The sequence below is a fragment of the Budorcas taxicolor genome, chromosome 11 (genome assembly GCF_023091745.1).
Source record: "Budorcas taxicolor isolate Tak-1 chromosome 11, Takin1.1, whole genome shotgun sequence".
Lineage (NCBI taxonomy): Eukaryota > Metazoa > Chordata > Mammalia > Artiodactyla > Bovidae > Budorcas > Budorcas taxicolor.
The window spans coordinates 109,621,012-109,642,811 of NC_068920.1; the positions used below are offsets into that span (position 1 = coordinate 109,621,012).

A 21,800-nucleotide genomic window follows, 5' to 3' on the forward strand; every position below is an offset into this window, starting at 1 on the left:
TCTGGTCTTTTGAGATGGTTCACACTGTGTCTGTGGAGTATGTTTCTTTCTAAAAACATTCATTTCTTACCTATCACCTTGTCTATCACTGAATTCTTTCTGTGATAAGACATCAAAAACGTGAGCTTCATTAAGCACTGAGACCAGGCTTGATCTCAGTTAAAAGACCACAAGTTCAAGTCCCATTCTGGGTTGCATGGTTTTATAGCAGGGCAGGATGTCAGGGTCATGCCCTCTTTTTGGCATTTCCACAAGATAATTCTTACTGTGTAGGAAGAATGTACAAGACTTTTCTTTGAAATTTAAGAGAAACCAATTTTAAAGGGGGCTTCCTGGGTGGCTCAGTGGTAAAGGATCTGCTTGCCAATGTAGGAGATACAAGAGACATGTGTTTGATACCTGGGTCAGGAAGATCCCCTGGAGAAGGAAATGGCAACCCACTCCAGTATTCTTGCCTGGGAAATTCCACGGACAGAGAAGCCTGGCAGGCTGTAGTCTTTGGGGTTGCAAGGAGTTGGACACAACTGAGCATACACTCTCAATTTTAAAGGAGACTTCCACCTTGCTTCCTGCGTAGAAATTCTGGGAAGAGGTCTACTTCCCAAAAGATTCCCTACACACATTACAAGAATATCAGGAAGGCAGCAGAGATGCTGGCATTGAGGTTTCATGTGAGAAGGACAGAAATAGCCCCACCCATTTCCTGCCACTTCCAAGTAGCACAAGGGGATGGGGGAGAGAAGATCCAAAAATTTCCAAGGGTCTCAGGCTGTGTGATAAAGCTGAGCAGAGCCTGAACTGATGGGCTTGCCTGGAAGTCACGGGCAAGGGCATCTTGCAGTGGTGACTGGGGAGGGCTGTTCATGTGGCTTGAGCCTTGAGGATCCACAGCACAAACGGCAACAATGTGAGGTGAGGTCAGAATGCCCAATCTTTTGGTCACCTTTAGAGGGGTCAAGATGCATTGCTCGTGGGGAGATCAGGTAGGTCAAAGGTGACTAGTTGCTGAAACCAGCTGAGGACCAAGGCAGATCGGGGTCAAGAAGTGTGCTTCACTTGCCCCTAAAAATGCTGCACAGCCCTTGTGCAGGCCTTGCTGTATCCACTTCTCCTGCCAACAGGATGGAGTACAAGAGCTGACTCTCAGGCTCCTCACCAAAAGACAAAGCTCCATTCCCTAGAATTAAAAGCTCAGAGAACTCTGCTCAGTACCCTGTCATGACTTACATGAGAAAAGAATCTAGAGAAGACTCTTGAGAGTCCCTTGGACGGCAAAGAGACCAAACAAGTCAATCCTAAAGGAAATCAACCCTAAATATTCATTAGAAGGACTGATGCTGAAGCTGAAGCTCCAATACTTTGGCCACGTGATGTGAAGAGCTAACTCAATAGAGAAGATCCTGATGCTGGAAAAGACGAGGGCAAGAGGAGAAGAGGGCGACAGAGGATGAGATGGTTGGATGGCATCACTGACTCAATGGACATGAGTTTGAGCAAACTCTGTGAGACAGTGAAGGACAGGGAAGCCTGATGTTCTGCAGTCCATGGTGTTGCAAAGAGTTGGACATGACTTAAAGACTGAACAAACAAAACAAAAATGTGTATGTTTAACTGACTTCTTTTGGTAAACACCTGAAACTAACACAATACTGTAAATCAGCTCTACTTCAATAAAAATTGTTTTTTGTTTTTTGTTTTTTAAAGAGCTTCAAGGAGGCATACCCTTATTATAGAGAATTGGCAGAGTTTGGTCAACAAAGAATAATGGAATTGCTACTTTAACACATTCAGAAGAAAAGAGGATTGGGTGTTCTTTAACAAACTGACAAGAGGCAGAGTTTAAAGTCCAGGGAAGAGGTGGTAAGTTTGGCGCTCAAATAAAACGTAGTGAATCCTGACACACCCTGAATGATTTCAGTGTGAAATGGATTTACGGATGGTCTGGTGGAGGATGTCTTGGCTAGGGCTGTCACCTGCAGTTGTGTTTTGGGTTTCTAGTTTCCCTTCCAAACTGCAAAATTCCAGTGTTTTGATGATTCATCCTACAATTTTTTTTTTCTGTCAGTCCAACATATTTTCAGAGCATCTTCATTTTTATTGCTCGAAGGAGATTTTGAAATCTTGAAAAGCATGGAAATTCCCTGGTGGTCCAGTGGTTAGGACTCAGTGCTTTCACTGCTAAGAGCCTGGGTTTAATCCCTGGTTGGAAAACTAAGATCCCTCAAGCTGTGAGGCATGGTAAAATGAAAAAACAAAAACCTTGAGAATCATGAACTGCAAAACACCCAGGATGGGAAAAGCATTATCAGAGTCTTTTAGGTGGAATGAAAGGATTTACTTCTCCTTACCTTGCTTGGTCTAATGTGTGTGTGTGTGTGTGTGTGTGTGTGTGTGTACGCGCGTGTATGTCTGTGCTCAGTCATCTCCAACTTTTTGTGGCCCCATGGACTGTAGCCTGCCAGGCTTCTCTGTCCATGGGCTTTCCCAGGCAAGAATACTGGAGTGGGTAGCCATTTCCTTCTCCAGGGGATCTTCCTGACCCAGGGATCGAACCTGTGTCTCTTGAGTCTCGTCCCTTGGCAGGTGGATTCTTTACCAGTGTTACCTGGGAAGCTTGGTTTAATGTCCACCAAGTAAAGGGGGAGATGGCAACCCCTTGTGAGAACAGCAGCCCTGCCATTAGGAACAAGAGAAAATGGCTTGTAAAGCCTGCTACAACAGTTGCACATCTTGTTGGAAGAGAGCCCAGGTGTGTCTATACAACGTGCCTCGTATTTCTCTCAGTTCATTACCATTCTCTCCTCGCTACCGTTCTCTCCTGCAGCTCCTATTGCTGCCGGCCCCCTGACCATACCAGGAGGACTAAACAAGACATCTAGAGGAAAAAGCGAGCTCGGTCTAGTGTATAAAAATTGTCTGAGTATTTCAACATCTTTTTTAAAATTAATTTTTATTGGAGTATAGTTTCTTTACAATGTTGTGTTAGTTTCTTGCTGTAGAGCAAAGTGACTCAGTCACAAGCATTCATGTATCCCTTCTTTTTTGGATTTCCTTCCCACTCAGGTCACCACAGAACACGGAACAGAGCTCCCTGTGCTTTACAATAGGTTCTCATAAATTATCTATTTTATACATAGTATCAGTCACCTAGGGCTTCTATGTATGTCTATCTCAATCTCCCAGTTTATCCCACCCTTCCCTTGCCCACTTGGTAGCCATACTGTGTCTTTTTTTGGGGTCGGGGGAGGCACACCTTGCAGCCTGAGGGGCCTTAGTTCCCTGACCAGGGATTGAACCCATGTCCCTTGCATTGAGAGTGCAGAGTCTTAACCACTGGACCACCAGGGAAGCCCTCACTTATTTTTATTGAGGATCAGAAATAGCCTCTTTGCTCCTGAAGTGGAAGTGAAAATCACTTCAGTCATGTCCGACTCTTTGTGACCCTATGGACTATAGCCCACCAGGCCCCTCAGTCCATGGGATTCTCCAGGCAAGAATACTGGAGTGGGTTGCCATGACCTTCTCCATTTTGCTCATGAGGCACTGATACATTTCTTTAACAACAACAACCACACACTTACCTGTTTAAAATATTTTAGTGAGTACTGATACATGGGATCTATTTCTGAGAGGCTTGCAATGACAAAGTACATAACAGAGCCTTGAGTGGCCACAGGACGATACTTCTCACGAGCGATGTTTATCATCTGTTCAGTAGACTCGGCTTCCTTCAGTCTGATTTTAATGGCACCGGAAGTGATCTGAATAAACATAAGAAAACAAGTCCTTGAGGATGTGCTTCCAAAGAACGGTGGGATTTAGAGAACATATCCAGTTAGGTCTAGGAAAGAAAGTAGATGACGAATTCATGATTATAATAAGGAGGCTCCCCAGACACATGACTCAGTCTCAGGACTCGGTGACCTCCTTCTAACTGAGCTGACCTCCTTTCCAGGCCGAGTTAGGGATGGGCAGAAGAAAATAAGCAACACAGGAGACTGAGGGAGAAGCGCAGCAGAATTTCTCTGAGCCTGGAACCTGGGTGCCTTCTGAAATGGAAACACTAACACCCAATTGCTCCCTGGCTTCATCATGAGCAGTCCTCAAGAGATCCAGGGTTCCTGTAAAGAAAGGAGATAGGAGCGGAGAAAGGATATCCGTGAAACTGCTCATGAGAGGGGGTGGAGAGAGCCCGGGAGGCAGTGGTACCACATCCCACTCTGGAATAACAAGGGAATCTAATGTTCTCTCTCTTTTCCTGGTACTCCAGGTGTACCTACAGGGAAACCCGGGGGTGGAAGCTGTTGTTTGAGAAGGGTTATTGGCTCAGTGTTAAAGAATCTGCCTGCCAATGCAGGAGATGCTGGTTCAGTCCCTGGTTCAGTCCCTGGGTTGGGAAGATCCCCTGGAGGAGGAAATGGCAATTCACTCCAGTATTCTCGCCTGGGGCTTCGGACAGAGGAGCCTGGTGGCCTGCGGTCCAAGGGGTCGCAAAGAGTCGGACACGACTTAGTGACCCAACAGTAACAGTGTAATCCTAAGTAAGCTAGAGATGTTGTCAAGGTCTCTCACTGCTCTCTTGGTTTTCTGTCTTGCGGTTTTGTGGCTCTGGGGAGCCTTCTGGCCAGTGGGGTTTTCAAGATTCCCCTCTCTGTCTCCTTCAGTCTCTCTGCCTTTCCCTATTGCTGTCTGTCCCAGTTCTGTTCACCACTCTCTCATCTTCTTTAGGTGTGGACATCCCTAGGTTGGGAAATTCTCTGTCTTGAAGTCACAGGGTCTAGGGCAGGGACCATGAGCAATCACTATGGAACCACTGACCTATGAACTATAGGCAGGAAGTGGCAGGAAGTGCAGCCCAGGAGCAATCAATCCTGACTTTACTCTTTTTTTAAAAACAGAAAATTTTTAAATTTATTTTTTAATTGGAAGAAAATTGCTTTACAGTGTTGTGTTGGTTTCTACTGTACAACAATGATGTCTCTACTCTATAGGAAGGATGTCTTCAACGCAACGCCTTGCAAACAGAAACCAGTTTACAGATACAGATGATAGGATACTGGCGAGAAGTCCCCACTCGCGAAACTAGAGAAAGCCCATGCACAGCAATGAAGACCCCACAAGTTAAAAATAAAATAAAAAAACTGGCAGGACCCTTAAAGGGTGCAGTTATGTCTTTTGAAGTAACACACTGTTTATAAATAATAAAAATATTTGACTTGCCTTTGAATCCTGGAGTGTGTCAATGAGTTCTTCATTGTCCAGAATATTTCCCTCAGATGTGAAGAGCATTTTCAGGATTTTCTCTTCAATAGCTTTCAGTTGGTTTTTATCAGTGTTGATCCTCACGATGAGCTTGATCCTTTGCTCTTCCAACTCAGGCTTCTCGAGTCGCACAACATCGCTGGTGCCAAAGTGAATCCCAAAGTTAGGTCTTTCTCAGGGCTCTAGGGTTCTATTTTTCTTTCCGAATTTCTCATTGTTTGTATCCTGAATACTACTTGCCTGAATGTTAATGCTACCAGCCAAATCCTAGTGCATAGGCCCCTCTTCTGCTGGGTGTCCCCAGGGACTAGCTGCATTACATATACAGTTTAATTCTTTATCTTAGCTCTCAGAGGCCTGCACCTGACCACAGTTCCCACGGCTTTTGCTCATCTTAGGAAAATCTGCTCAGTGCTTCATTTCTCTAATCATTCAATTTCTGTTTCTAACAGCTGCTTGTCCCAAGCTGAAAATGGTGCCTAGAACGTTCTTTTCCTACTAACAGGGGAGACTCATGAAATCCCACCACCTCTCTGAAACAAATCTTGGTTGCATCTAAAAAAGGGGCTTTATTCATGATGAGAAAGCACAGGATGCTGGCCCCAGATAGCTAAGGTGCACATCAAGGGAATGATTTCAGGCAGCCCAGATTCTTGCATCTTCCCACACATAGAAAAGCACTTAGATTCCTTAATTTGACTTAATCCAGTTTTCTTTGGTAGTGGTGGTTTAGTCGCTTAGGCGTGTCCGACTCTTGCAACCCATAAACTGTAGCCCGCCAGGCTCCTCTGTCCATGGGATTCTCCAGGCAAGAATACTGGAGTGGATTGCCGTTTCCTTCTCCAGGGAATCTTCCCGATCCAGGAATCGAACCTGGGTCTCCTACATTGCCAGCATATTCTTCACCAACTAAGCTATGAGGGAAGCCCTTTTAGAGGGAAGTTTTCTTTAACAGCAATCTTTGGTTACTTTGTTGCAAAAACTCTTGAATACCCTGGCTCCCCTCCTTGCATCTTCAGAGCAGTCCCTCAGAATAATCTGAGAGTCCTGTCTCCCAGGCTCGAAGTCCTCAGAATGTCCACCAAATAACACATAAATCTCAAAAGAAAATGAAAAGAATAAAGGGGCTATACCTCTAGCTTCTCTAGTCTAAACATGCAAACTGATGTCTCCCCTCACTTGCCCTTTTATTATTTACCCCCATCTCTCTATTTGAAAGCTAATCTTTTTCTTTAAGTCAAAATTTCTAAACAAAATATTAGGAAATCTTTGCTCTCCCCGCCACTCCCTCCCCACCTGCCCTTTGTTTTTTACCTTAACAACTGATCCTCCAGACCTGATTTGGTTACAGTGAAATTGATGATGGTAACTTTGATGCACACCTAGAAGAGGAGCAGAGAGTAACTGGTTCAGACTAATAATATATGGACGGCTTTCTTTATTAGAACAGAGCTCATTACTGCTCAGCTGGATGTATTCCAGGTCTAATGGTGAACACACTTGCTACCCATACAAGGCAAGCAATAAAATCCTAGTCTCATTAAGTTCTCTCTTTTAAAAAAAATTATTTAATTATATTATTTGGTTGCACTGGGTTTTAGTTGCAGCACGTGAGATCTTTGATCTTCATTGCAGCATATAGAATCTTTAGCTGCAGCATAATTGTGGCATGTGGGATCTAGTTCCCTGACAAGGGATTGAACCCAGGCTCCCTGCATTGGGAGTGTGGAGTCTTAGATATTGGACCACCAGGGAGGTATCATGTCTCACAAAATTATAATGCAATTTTCTCTACTGCCGTGAGTGACAATCTTGCTCCTCAAATGCCACCATTAGAGAATAGCATTTTATGGAAAGGTGAGCCAGTGAAAGGTTAGAAAGAAGCAGACTCAAATTCTAGCTGTACCTGTCACTGTGTATGTGATGTAGAACAAGCCAGTCCATTCTGAGCTTCAGGTCCTGATCCTTAAAAATTAGGAAAATAGGGGACTTCCCTGGTGGTTCAGTGGCTTAAAGATTAGTGCTTCCAATGAAGGGGGTGCAAGTTCAACCCCTGGTCAGGGAACTAAAATCTCACATGTCATGTGATGCAGCCAAAAAGTTTTTTTTTTAAAAAGGGAAAAATTGGGAAACTAGGAAGCAAGAATGCATAGGGTATTTGTGAGGCTAAATGGGCTAATAAAAATCACTTATAGTGACTTTCACATTGTTTACCTTTGTTAAAAAGAAGCTATATGACTTTCACATAGTTTGCCTGTGTTAAAAAGAAACTGTTGATACTAGAGTTTTATATACTTTGTCTCATCATACTATTTTAATGAAAAATTGTTGCTATAATATTCTGACATCACGTGGATATGAAAACTCGGTCACTTGTGTCCGACTCTCTGCGACTCCATGGACTGTAGCCAGCTAGGCTCCTCTGTCCATGAAATTCTCCAGGCAAGAATACTGGAGTGGGTTGCCATTTCCTTCTCCAGGGTATCTTCCTGACCTAGGGATTGAACCCGGGTCTCCTATATTGCAGTCACGCTTTACCATCTGAGCCACCAGGGAATAAGTCAACAGCAAAAATCATACATGTAGTGTTTAAATGTCATGTACTTTATAAACATTCTTACAAAATTTTAAACATTTTTGTTGACACATAGTTGATTTAAACTGTGTTAGTTTCTGCTGTACAGCAAAGTGATTCAGTTTTATACATATACATATATGTAAACATTCACTTTCCTTTTTATATTCTTTCCCATTTTATGGGTTGCCACAGGATATTGACTATAGTTCCATGTTCTATTCAGGAGGACCTTGTTTTTTATCCACACATATTATTCTTATTTAATCTTCACAGACAAATCCCTGAAGTAAGCTTTATCTCCACTTTAGCTGATTGACCTGATGATCTGAGAAGTGGAATAATCTACCTGCAGTCACAGAGCGTGGACTGGGGAGGTGTGTGATATTCTCCCGAAAGTTAAACAAGTGAGAAACTGAAGGCTGTGAATCAGCACGTGAGCAGTGCTTAGTCACTCAGTTGTGTCTGATCCTCTGCTGCCTCATGGACTGCAGCCCACCAGGCTCCTCTGTCCACGGGGATTCTCCAGGCAAGAATACTGGAGTGGGTTACTCTGCCCTCCTCCAGGGGATCTTCCCAACCCAGGGATTGAACCCAGGTCTCCTGCGCTGCAGGCAGATTCTTTACCATCTGAGCCACCAGGGAAGCCCAAGAATACTGGAGTGGGTAGCCTATCCCTTCTCCAGGGGATCTTCCTAACTTGGGAATTGAACAGGGTCCCCTGCATTGCAGGTGGATTCTTTACCAACTGAGCTTTCTTAAATCTAAAATGGCTCTTGGGAAGTGAGCTCTGGCAGCGGCTACATATTTAAACCCAACGAGGCTGACAAGTAAACCCTGACCTAGGCTTTTAAGAGCATTTCCCTCATTTTATGCAAGAAAGGTGTCAATTTCATTCAGCCTGAATACATCCAGGGAAGAGAGGCAGCTATGAGGTTTCAGTAATTAAAACGAAATGATACTCTTTGGAATAGTATTTTCCAAGATGACTTTTAGTGGGAGTTTTAGAGGAGTGAATTTGAGGAAAATTCTCTTCTCTCACTCCTTGGACACCACTAGAGAAGGGGTATCCTGCAGAGTTAGTGGCTGTGCCTGGAGCAGAGGCAGCCCCAGGCTATGAGTGGGTGGAGGAGGGAAGTGGGGATGGGTAGGTGGCTAGGTCCAGCCGTCCCTCGGAGCTCCCTGTGGGGAAGGAGAGAGGAATCCCAGCTGTCTTCTTTTCTGTTACAACTGCCTCCAGCTCTGCAGCACAAGAGGAGGGAATTGTCTGGATCTTACTGCGGTTCAGAGACTTGTGGATGGATGTGGGGCTCACATAGCTTCCTTCAACAGTCTGAGAGCACGAGGAAGGGGACAAGAAGCCTCTCCTCCAGAGCTCTAAGTACAGACTCCAGACATTAGAATCATGACCCTCTAATGTCATCGGTCACCAGAGTTCTCAAGCAGGCCATCTTCTCATTTGAGGCTGTCTGCCAGGCACACACAGACATTGACAGATCCCCCCACCCTTGGAGGCTCTCTTAGGCTCTGAGTCATTTCTCAGCCACAATAAGAGGGGACGAATGGCCTTAGTTCCGAGGAGAGAGAAGAATGATTCAGTTCAGTTGAGTTTAGTCGCTCAGTCGTTTCAGACTCCTTGTGGCCCCATGGACTGCAGTACACCAGGCCTCTCTGTCTATCACCAACTCCCGGAGTTTACCCAAACTCATGTCCATTGAGTCGGTGATGCCATCCAACTATCTCATTCTCTGTTGACCCCTTCTCCTCCTGCCTTCAATATTTCCCAGCATCAGGATCTTTTCAAATGAGTCAGTTCTTTACATCAGGTGGCCAAAGTATTGGTGTTTCAGCTTCAGCATCAGTTCTTCCAATGAATATTCAGGACTGATTTCCTTTAGGATGGACTGGTTGGGTCTCCTTGCAGTCCAACGGACTCTCAAGAGTCTTCTCCAACACCACAGTTCAAAAGCATCAATTCTCAGGCCCTCAGCTTTCTTTATAGTCCAACTCTCACATCCATACAAGACTACTGGAAAAACCATAGCTTTGACTAGACAGACCTTTGTTGGCAAAGTAATGTCTCTGCTTTTTAATATACTCTTTAGGTTGGTCGTAACCTTCCTTCCAATGAGCAAGGATCTTTTAATTTCACAGCTACAGTCACCATCTGCAGTGATTTTGGAGCCCCCCAAAATAAAATGTGTCACTCTTTCCACTGTTTCCCCATCTATTTGCTATGAAGTGATGGGACAGGATGCCATGATCTTCGTTTTCTGAATGTTGAGCTTTAAGCCAACTTTTTCACTCTCCTCTTTCACTTTCATCAAGAGGTTCTTTAGTTCTTCTTCACTTTCTGCCATAAGGGTGGTGTCATCTGCATATCTGAGGTTATTGATATTTCTCCCGGCAATCTTGATTCCAGCTTGTGCTTCATCCAGCCCAGCATTTCTCATGATGTACTCTGCATATAAGTCAAATAAGCAGGGTGACCATATACAGCCTTGACGTACTCCTTTTCCTATTTGGAACCAGTCTGTTGTTCCATGTTCAGTTCTAACTGTTGCTTTCTGACCTGCATACAGATGTCTCAGGAGGCAGGTCAGGTGGTCTGGTATTCCCATCTCTTTCAGAATTTTCCAGTTTGTTGTGATCCACACAGTCAAAGACTTTGGCATAGTCAATAAAGCAGAAGTAGATATTTGTCTGGAGCTCTCTTGCTTTTTCAATGATCCAACAGATGTTGGCAATTTGATCTCTTGTTCCTCTGCCTTTTCTAAATCCAGCTTGAACATCTGGAAGTTCACAGTTCATATACTGTTGAAGCTGGCTTGGAGAATTTTGAGCATTACTTTGCTAGCATGTGAGATGAGTGCAATTGTATGGTTGTTTGAGCATTCTTTGGCATTGCCTTTCTTTAGGGTTGGAAAGAAACTGACCTTTTCCAGTCCTGTGGCCAGTGCTGAGTTTTCCAAATTTGCTGACACATTGAGTGCAGCACTTTGACAGCATCATCTTTTAGGATTTGAAATAGCTCAACTGGAATTCCATCACCTCCACTAGCTTTGTTCGTAGTGATGCTTCCTAAGGCCCACTTGACTTCCAGGATGTTTGGCTCTAGGTGAGTGATCACACCATTGTGATTATCTGGGTCGTGAACATTTTTTTGGTATAGTTCTGTGTATTCTTGCCACCTCTTCTTAATATCTTCTGCTTCTGTTAGGTCCATACCATTTCTGTTCTTTATTGTGCCCATCTTTGCACGAAATGTTCCCTTGGTATTTCTAATTTTCTTGAATGATTAGATGATTGGAATTCATTAGAATTAGATGATTCACTAGAATTAGATGATTCATTAGAATGACTGGAGAGCAGAAAAGGAGCACAGGGAAGTGAGACAGGGTGGGGACTGGGGATCCAGCAGTGGGAGGGAGTTGAGTCCCAATCAGAAGGTGAGCAGAAGGGTGACTGGAATCAGTCAGGACTCTGAAGAGAAGCAAGTAGAAGATGGTAGGAGGAGGGAGTGACAGAGGGGAAGAGGGGTTAGGAGGAGTCATTCCTTTCAGCAAGGGGAAACCCATCACACCAGCAAAACCCTCTCAGGCTGAGGGTTCCAGGCCTGCAGCTGTACCTCAGGCAGGTAGTGGGGGTTCGGCAGTTTGGTCGTCATGTAGAACCTGAAGTTTTTATCATAATCAATGTCCGAGTCTCCAAGGCGAATCAGCAGTCGTCCACCACTGATGAAAGTCTGTTTCAACAGGATGGGTTCCAGAGCTGGATCCAGAGTTTCTCTAAGCTTAAATGTTAAAACAATAAAAAAATATATTTTCAAAAGGCATTAAATGCATGGCAGCAACTTTTTCAAATTTATGTTCAAACTTCACTCTGAACAGGCAAATTTTCAGTGGTCATATTATGGATATTTCTTAAACTCCTCTCACTCCCTCTAACAGTGTACATTTTCCAGAGTTTGTTTCCTTGATACTCTAGAGATAAGAAATAGGAAGGTTATATATTTATTTGGGCTAAATTTATACACAATTCATCCCCAGGAGAAAGCAGCTAAGATAGAAGAATCCACAGGGTGGTCCTTGAACAGGTCCCAGACAAAGGAAACTCTGTTCTCCTTCATGGTTTGCATGGCAAACTCCATCCTGCAGGCTGAATCTGGCCCAGTGGGGCCTGTTTTGGTATAGCTCTTGAGCTAAGAATGATTCTTATCTTTTTAAAGGGTTATAAAACAAATAAACAAAACCCCCAAAGTAAACAAAACAAAGAAGAGTATTTGTTCAGAGAATATTTATAGACAGACCATGCATAGTAAGTTGCTTTAGTGATGTCTGACTCTGTGTGACCCTATGGACCACAGCCCCCCAGGCTCCTCTGTCCAAGGGATCCTCCAGGCAAGAATGCAGTATGTGACCTGAAAAACCCAAAATATCTGGCTCTTCACAGAAAGTTTGTAGATCTCTACACTACATGATAGTAATTTGTACCCCCCTCAAAGCAAATCTGATTGTTGGTAAGAACATGGACATGTAGGCATTGCCAACAATCTCCATGATAAACATCTTTATATCAGCTTTGTGATGGGGGCTTGGGAGCTGCCAAAATTTGATGTAATTTATAGCTAACAGAACCTGGACTTCTCTGGGGGCTCAGGTGGTAGAGAGTCTGCCTGCAATGTGGGAGACTTGGGTTTAATCCCTGGGTCAGGGAGATTCCCTGGAGAAGGGAATGACAACCCACTCCAGTATTCTTGCCTGGGAAATCCCATGGACAGAGGAGCCTTGGGGGCTACAGTCCATGGGGTCACAAAGAATTGGACATGACTTAGCGACTAAACAACAACAATAGCTAACAGATCTATTTTAAATCGCGATGTGGTAACTGAACATGCAATTTCTTAAAACAAAAGTTTATGAGATAAAAGTTTCCCTTACTACCCACAATACAATTTTGTGCTTTTTACTATTTTTATTTTTAAAAAAATATTTATTTTTGGCTGCACTGGGTCTTAACTGTAGCAATACAATCTTCTTTTTTTAGTTGCAGCATATGAAATCTAGTTCCCCAATCATGGATCGAACCCAGGTCCCCTACACTGGGAGCACGGAGTCTTAGCCACTGGACCACCAGGGAAGTCCCCAGTTTTGTGCTTTTTAAAGTCTATTCTATGACATGTCCCTCATGGAGGAAGTAGATGAAGCTCCACTTGAGGATTAGTTGGCTACCTGTTCAACATTCTGTTTCCATTCCCTCTGAAAATGTTTTCAGGTATTTCCTTAATTTTGTTAACATTTAAAAATCTGTACGACAAGGGAAGATAAGATTTATTCCTACTAAGTGTGACACTGTGATACTTTTGGCACTAAAGCAGAGCTAGTTTTTCTTTCCTACTTTCATGTTGGCTTAATGGACTGAAGTAGTGTTTCTTGTAAGGTGCGTGTAACCAACATTACCTTCGTGGCCTGAAGTATTTAGCTATCAAGCAGATTTTTAGTGGACTGGGTCTTTTGTCACTGAAGTGTTCTGAAGTTTTAATATACACATTGATATTTAAAAGAAAAACAGTCATTAAAGCTGGGCTTCCCTGGTGACTCAGTGGTAAAGGATCCAGATGCAGTGCAGGAGACTCAGGTTCAATCCCTGGGTCAGGAAGATCCCCTTGAGAAGGAAATGGCAACCCACTCCAGTATTCTTGCCTGGCAAGTCCCATGGACAGAGGAGACTGGGGGGCTACAGTCCAAGGGGTCACAAAACAGGACTGAGCGATTAAACAAGAACAACGACAACTTGTTAAAGTGACTTTCATCTTCTGGAATCTGCTTTTCAAACCTCCCATCCCCTGTAGTGATCAACTGCATGTGCCAAGCCTCTAGAAATTAGTATGTTAAACTAAACCAACTTAATGGAAATAAATACCCGTAGGACTTGTTTTCCAAAGACAAATATTTTTTAGAGTAGCACATTTCTAAGCCTACCTAGGAATGATGGAAAGCCATTTGAAAAGCAACTCAGAGCAAGTTTTGTGAAGGTAGTGCTTAACTCACATTCCAGCTTTAAAAGTCGTAATAAATGCAGATGAATTAAAAATACATAAAAATCTATTTTATTTCATTAAAAGACAGTGATTGAGATTGGTTAACTCTATTTCACACCAGTGGGTGCAGGCAAAGTTTGAAAATATCACCCCACAAATGTGGAAAGCAGTTAGGTGTATAATCTGAGTGACACTAACTCACAGAAAGCAAGAGAGACTCCCTGCCAAAGATTTTTGGAGATCTCCCCCTCTCCCGTAACTTCAGGGTTTAAATGGGGGCCTGGGACCCATTACAGAACCTTGCCCATTTTGGTCAAGGTCACAGCCACACATGGAGGATTCTTGTGCTCTATGGAGCTCAGACTGGGAGCCTGGTAACTTGCTGTGGATTTTCTATACAATCAAGGCTTCTCAAATGGTTTACTTCACATTTCTGTGCCTCAGATTCCTCATTGGTGAAATGGAATAATAGTAGTAACCACCTTGTAAGGTGCAGTGTGGATCAGAGTTCATACACATAAAACACCACCACCAGAGTCTGGTGTATAGGAAGCATTCAGTGAGTGATGCGTGTGTGCTAAGTTGCTTCAGTCGTGTTCGACTCTTTGCAGCTGCATGGACTGTAGCCTGTGAGGCTTCTCTGTCCATGGAATTCTCCAGGCAAGAATACTGGAGTGGGTTGCCATGCTCTCCTCCAGGGGATCAAACCCACATCTCTTGCATGTCCTGCATTGCCGATGGATTCTTTATTGCTGAGCCACGGGGGAAGCCATCAGTAAGAGGTACCTGTTTCTAATATTAGCTGCACCAGGCCAGGGTTGCAGCTAAGCTGCCCTAGGTCCTTGGTCTGTTCTGAGCTTCTCGCCATTCTGCAGCTGCAGAGATCCGGCTAAACACAGTTACACCGAGACTAAGCTCACAGTGTTCATTTACTCATTCTTCTCTTATACAACTAGTATGGGAAATTAAGGAAATAAACTACAATTGTTACCCAGTTTCTTTTGTGTCCAAGGCTGCTGTACATGCTGTCCTCTTTGCCTGGAAAGCCTATCTTTCTGAGTGCTCATGGTGAACTCTTCATACAGGTCACAGCTTAAATGTTACTATTGGTAACCGTGACGGTAGTCAGCTCTCCCCACCCTACCTCCTTATTAGCTATGTCAGCACTGGGTTTATCTCTTCGAAGTCCCTACCACAAGTTCTCTTCGTCTCCTCTGTCTCATTTTTTCTCTCTTTTCTCTGTTTATTGTCTCTGTACCCAACTAGATAGTCAACTTATTAAGGGCAAGAACCATCTTTGTATTATTTGCCATTGATTCTCAAACAATGTGTGTTGAGTGAATGAACAGGTTAAAAAACCTCCACTCTTGGAGTGATTTCATTCTGAAGAAATAAAGCACAAAGTTTTAAAAAATATATACTTTTTTTAAAAAAGTGAAAGTTTATACCATACCACTCAATTGAATTCTAACTTTATGTCTAAGTGAAAAATAATATTTATACTTCTTCGGGTGCTTTACTGGCTCCACATCAGTGGTTCAAGGAGACATGCCCTGATGAGTTTGTTGCTTTGAATTTCTGGGGCTGCTAATGATCAAGAGTCACACGAGGCCTGAGAATCAGCAGTGTCAGAAGACAGTGACCATCCCACTTCACACCAAAGCAGTGTCTTCCAAAAATTGGTTCAGTGACAGACCATTCCCCATATGAGAGTGTGTTGTTTAAGGAGCAAAGCAATTGGTTTGACCATTTAGAAAAGGGAGCTGACTGGTGTCTTTGTCATAATGTAGCCATTGCCTGTACAGGATTTCAGATATGGTCTGAAGGTTGGAAACTAACACAAGGAAAACAAAAAAGTGAAAAAGCAAACCTCTTCCAGTAAGACAGGTAAACCAAGTCGGATCGAATTTTCAAGTGTGCGTAAGAAATTACTATCTGTGAGCTTAATGATCTTTAAACCATTTTTGCTTTCTTTGTTTCTTATCCAGCGGTTTGCCTGTATGAGAAAGCACAGAGTAGGACATTTCAGTTTGTAAAAATGTGAAAGTTTTTAAAGTTTAGAAACTATGTTCAATCTAGAAACAAGTTTGAAAGATTTTACAGAGCAAAGGAAATATTTTGTTTAATGTTTTCATTCATTAAACGAAATGAAAAGACAACCCTCAGAATGGGAGAAAATATTTGCAGATGAAGCAACCAACTAGGAATTAATCTCCAAAATATATAAACAGCTCATGCAGCTCAATATCAAGGAAAAAACCAAACAACCCAATCAAAATATGGGTGGAAGATATAGCATTTCTCCAAAGAAGACATACAGATAGATAAAAATACACATGAAAAGATTCTCAATATTGCTAATTATTAAAGAAATGTGAATCAAAACTACAATGAGGTATCACTTCATACACTTCAGAATGGCTATCATCAAAAAAATCTACAAACAATAAATGTTGGAGAAGGTGTAGATAAAAGGGAACCCTCCTACACTGGTAGTGGGAATGTAAGCTGGTGCAGCCACTATGGAGAACAGTAAGGAGATTTCTTAAAAAACTAAAAATAGAGTTGTCTTATGATCCAGCAATCCCACTCCTGGTCATATATCTGGAGAAAACAATAATTCGAAAATATATCAATGTATGAATCCCAGCGTTCTTGGCAGCACTATTTACAATCACCAAGACATGGAAGCAAACTAAATTTCTATCACAGAGGAATGAAAAAAAAGATGTGGTACACCTATACAATGGAATATTATTCAGCCAAAAAAAGAACAAAATAATGATATTTGCAGCAACATGGATAAATATAGAGATTGCCATACTGAGTGAAGTAAGTCAGAGACAAACATCATATGATACCATTTATATGTGGATCTAAAACAAAACGGTACTAATGAACTTATTTAGAAAACAGAAATAGAATTACAGATTTAGAAAGCAAACATGGTTACCAGAAAGTAAGTGAAAGTGAAAAAGAAGTTGCTCAGTCGTGTCTGACTCTTTGTGACCCCATGGACTGTAGCCTGCCAGGCTCCTCCATCCATGGGATTTTCCAGGCAAGAATACTGGAGTGGATTCCTATTTACTTCTCCAAGAAAGTAAGTAGGGGAGGGATACATCAGAAGGTTGGGATTGACATATACATACTACTATATATAAAATAGATCACTAATAAGGACCTACTGTATAGCATAGGGAACTCTACTCAGTACTCTGCAATGCCCTATATGGGCAAAGAATCTTATAAATCTGAATATATAACAGATTCCCACTTGAAACTAATACAACATTGGAAGTCAATTATACTCTGATTTAAAAAAATGTAAAATAAAAGAAAAATCACTCCCCTTGCAAATAAAAACACTTTTAAATTCTAATGTTTGGGATTCTTTTTTGTTGTTGTTCAAACTTGGGACAAATAAAGATTTATTTATTTATTTATTTTACCATCTAGGTTAAAAAAAAAGTTCACACAAGGTGTTCAAGATCCATCTATGAAAATAAAGCTCATGCAAGGTGTTCAAGGTTGTCTCCCTTGCTTTCAAATTGACTCCATTTTCTAAACCCCATTTAGAACATGATGAAATGGTTAGATAGCACCACTGACTCAGTGGACATGAATCTGAGCAAGCTCTGGGAGATAGTGAAGGACAGGGGAAGCTTGGCGTGCTGCAGTTCATTGGATTGCAAAGAGTCAGACACGATTTAGCGATGAAACAACAGCCATTTAGAACAACTGATCCAAGGACTTAGGAGTCAGATAATGGAATTCAGTAAATTCCGGGAAAGCTGGTCCCAAATTCATCACGTGAAAGTGGAAATGTTAGTTGCTCAGTCATGTCTGACTCCTTGCAAACCCAAGGACTGTAGCCCACCAGGCTCCTCTGTCCATGGAATTCTCCAGGCAAGAATACTGGAATGGATAACCATTCCCTTCCTGACCCAGGGATTGAACACGGGTCTCTTGCATTGCAGGAAGATACTTTACCACTAGCACCAAATTCATTCTGACTCCTCTGACAAGGACTATACAGGAATGAATTTCTGCTCCCATAGAAAACAGAAAACAAATGGTCAACTCTCTAAATAAAACCAACTAAAATCAAGTGTGCAGAGCACTTGGACTCTTCCCTTTTTACTTTCTCCATAAAATGAGGGATGTGAACTAGAAGACATCTTGGTGGCCTTGTAGGTTTACATCCAAGATCTTACAAGTACACTGAAGTCTACTTTTAGAATTTGTAATAGAATGATATTAAGCAGAGTAAATAAGCTGCTCTTCATCTGAAGAACTGGTTACACACCTGATCTTGGGGATCAATCATCAAAGGCCACCGTCTGCCTTGAGTAACCAGAATGCCATTTTCCGTTGATGTCAAGTCCCGGGGCAGCCCGTCTGTGTTCCACTGCCGTATTTCGTAGGGATCGCCGAGAATGTTAATGAGACTGAAGTCGGGGTTGATTGGGATCTCCAGAGACTGACAGTCCTGGATCCAATACTCTATAAGCTGTCGAAGGAGAAAAGTTTACTTGTATATGAGTCAGGAACACTTAGTAAATGAGGATCCACAAAACAAGTCCTATCAGGCTCCACAGGCATCCTGGAATCAGAGCCCAGGACATAAGAAGTGGACAAAGAATTAGGAGATCCGGGGGCTAGAACTACACCATTAGCTAGGCGTGGCTTTGGGCACATCATACGTGCTGTCAGGACCCCAGGTTTCTCAAGTATAAAACACAGGGGGTGTCATGGTAGTCTTCACTCTGGGGAGAGTCTGAGACCACGTGGAGAAGTTGGGGGTTCCCACAATGACCTTGGGTGATCCTGAGAATTAGCAGATGAGGCAGAGGCTATTAGCATTCACCTCCTTCAATGAGTGGTGCAGACACGCACAACAGGGACCTGTCTCCCCCAACAGCACTCCTGGCCCCCTTGCTTGATTAGAATCAGTTGACCCTTGAGCTCCTGGAGAGTCTCTGTGAGTCTCACACCAACTAGGTTTTAGAACTGAAGGTCAGGGCAAAACATGTTTTGAAAGGCATTTCATAAAAGTGTTTTGCAAATGTCTCCAAATAATCCCTGCTCTTTCCCATTGCTGAGCCTGTGTAGCAGCCTCGGCAATTCAGAACACTTCATCCTGGCTGAATTTGGTGCCACTTCTGATCCTAGGGGTGGGAGACTACATGTCTCTTTTTCTTCTCCCAGGTTGCTGTGTTGTGTAAGCAAAGCTGTGAGTAACTTTCTAAGACAGGAGAGGGAAAGAAGGACTGTGTTAAGGAAAGCCTAGGGGTACAGGGGAGTCCCTTGGACTGCAAGGAGATCAAACTAGTCAATTCAAAAGGAAATCAATTCTGAATATTCAATAAAAGGACTGATGCTGAAGCTGAAGCTCAGAAAGATTGCTGGGAAAGACTGAAGGCAGGAGGAGAAGGGGATGACAGAGGATGAGATGGTTGGATGGCATCACCAACTCAAAGGACATGAGTTTGAGCAAACTCTGGGAGATGGTGAGGGACAAGGAAGCCTGGTGTGCTGCAGTTCATGGGGTAGCAAAGCGTCAGACATGCCTTAGTGACTGAAGAACAATAGGGGAGGTGGTGGGTAGTGGAATGTAGACCTAAGTTTCCATCATAGAGAGCCTCCGTCTAAATCCAGAAAAATGACGCACACATCCCGCCTCCCCCAGTATCAGCTGCTTCTCAGTCCTCACAGGAAGTACGTTTGCTCACCGATTGCCTGTACTGGGCTGTGAAGGCCCCGTAGTAGGCCACACAAGCTGCTGCTATGAACACATTCCCAACGATATTCGATATCTCCTCGTTGAATTTCTGGATGCTTTCTTCCCATCGGACTTGCTCGTCTCCTAATGCAGCCGTCAGCTTTCCAGCACGTACCAGACGTGCTTTGGTCAGTGCCATTGTCTTTGCTAGAAAATCGAAAGAAAATCAGGTTATGTCATTCAGTATTTTCCTACAGTATAAGAAGTTTACTCATCTGCTTCTGCTTATAGCAGAATGACCATTATTTGGTTAATGATGTCAATACATCTCTGGGAAACCTCAGGCCAATTTAGCCCAAGTTCTCATTTCAGAGCCAAGTCCAAGTGCTTTGAATCGCCTATGCAGAGAGTTCCTTTCACTTTATTTTTAATTAATTAATTTTAAATTGCGGTATAGTTGCTTTACATAGCCGTGTCAGTTTCTGTTGTACCACAGAGTGAATCAGCCATATATATAAATATATCCCATCCTTTTTGGATCGTCTTCCCTTTTAGGTCACCACAGAGCACTGAGCAGAGTTCCCTGTGCTATACAGTAGGTTCTCCTTAGTAATCTATTTTATGGGGGCTTCCCTGGTGGCTCAGACAGTTAAGAATCTGCCTGCAATGCAAAAGACCTGGGTTGGATCCCTGGGTCAGGAAGATCCTCTGGAGAAGGAAATGGCAACCCCCTCCAGTATTCTTGCCTGAAGAATTCCATAGACAGAGTCCAGTGGGCTACAGTCGCAAAGAATCTGATATGAATTTATACATAGTATCAACAGTGTGTATATGTCAATCCCAATTTTTCAATTCATCCTTCCCCGTTCCCACTTGGTATCCATATGTTTGTTCTTCACATCTGTGACAGAGAGCCCCTTTTTGATACTCCTTTCTTCTGGCTGAAGACAGAGCTCTCTTCTTGTCCCTGTAGTATTTATTTTCTGGATCAAATTCACGTGCTGCTCTGTCTTATTCAGACAGAGAAGCTGAATGCATACAATGTACTCAGTTCTTCTAATGTTATACTTGAAGGTTAAGGCCATCCATCTAATGCAAATACGCCCATATGTTGGATGGAAACTGAGATCTGACTGTCTGAAAACACTGTCTCCTTTGGAAAATCTGGCATTTCCTAACCAACACAGATTTTATAGTTACTTACCCAGACTTTCTTTCTCATTCACACTTTTGTCATATTCATCTTGTAAGGCTTGTATTTGTTCTTCTACTTGTCTTAGTAATGCTTGCTTTTCTTTCAAAGTAGCCATAGTGATATCAAGTTCAGCCTAATAAAATCAAGAAATATTTTAAGAATAAGCTCCAAAGAGGGTTGAATTTGCCCATTTATAATAGGCTATTTTGAAAAAAATCAGATTTACTTTCTCTTTCTCCCTTTGTTCTAAAAGATTTTGATATGATATACAAAATTAAACTAAATATAAAGTAGAATAAAATATAAGAGGAGGACTAAACAGAACAAAACAAAGCCCAATGAATCGTAGAAAGATTAGCAAAACAGATGTACTAAGCATTTGGAGGTGAATTAGTTACTACAATGAACTGTTAACTTTAAATGCTAAAACAAGGCTTCCCTGTAACTCTGGAGCCAGGGAGCTGCAACTACTGAGCCCATGTGCTACAACTACTGAACACCATGAACCCTGGAGCCCATGCTTCACGACAAGAGAAGCCACTGCAGTGAGAAGCCTGTGCATCGAGTAGACCCTGCTCACCACAGCTAGAGAAAAGGTCTGAACGGCAATGAGGACTCAGTACAGCTAAAAATAAATAAGTATTTTAAAAATGATAAAACAAATGAAATATTCATGCAATAGTGAAAACTAATCTTTCCTAACTAGTTCTCTAGAGCAGAGGTCTGAAACTATGGCTTGCAGGCCAAATCCAGCCTGCTACCTATTTTTGTGTGGTTACAGTTTTAAATGGTTAGGGAAAAAAAAATCAAAGGAATAATATTTCATAACACATGATAATTATATGATTTGAATTTCAATGACCATAAATAAAGTTATATTGAAACACAGCCACACTTGTTCATGTTTGAATCTTTTTTTTTTTAAATGTTTACTTATTTATTTGGCTATGCTGGGTCATAGTTGTGGCATATGGGATCTTTAGTTGCAGCATATAAACTCTCAATT

General features: G+C 42.5%; 1 protein-coding gene and 1 non-coding gene across 2 annotated transcripts in view; both read right to left on the bottom strand.

Moving 5' to 3' along the window:
- Positions 1–21,800, bottom strand: part of DNAH6 (dynein axonemal heavy chain 6) — a 284,682-nt gene that overhangs the window by 78,379 nt on the left and 184,503 nt on the right. Inside the window, exons 52-59 of the mRNA XM_052648894.1 lie at positions 20,804–20,927; positions 19,610–19,806; positions 18,184–18,387; positions 15,748–15,873; positions 11,466–11,630; positions 6,577–6,644; positions 5,221–5,401; positions 3,582–3,761 (exon numbers count right to left, since the gene is read on the bottom strand). Coding sequence (XP_052504854.1) covers positions 3,582–3,761; positions 5,221–5,401; positions 6,577–6,644; positions 11,466–11,630; positions 15,748–15,873; positions 18,184–18,387; positions 19,610–19,806; positions 20,804–20,927 — 1,245 coding nt within the window. The remainder of the gene's footprint in view (positions 1–3,581; positions 3,762–5,220; positions 5,402–6,576; positions 6,645–11,465; positions 11,631–15,747; positions 15,874–18,183; positions 18,388–19,609; positions 19,807–20,803; positions 20,928–21,800) is intronic.
- TRNAE-CUC (transfer RNA glutamic acid (anticodon CUC)) lies at positions 3,276–3,348 on the bottom strand. Its single transcript has one exon. It is a non-coding gene; the product is annotated as a tRNA-Glu (tRNA).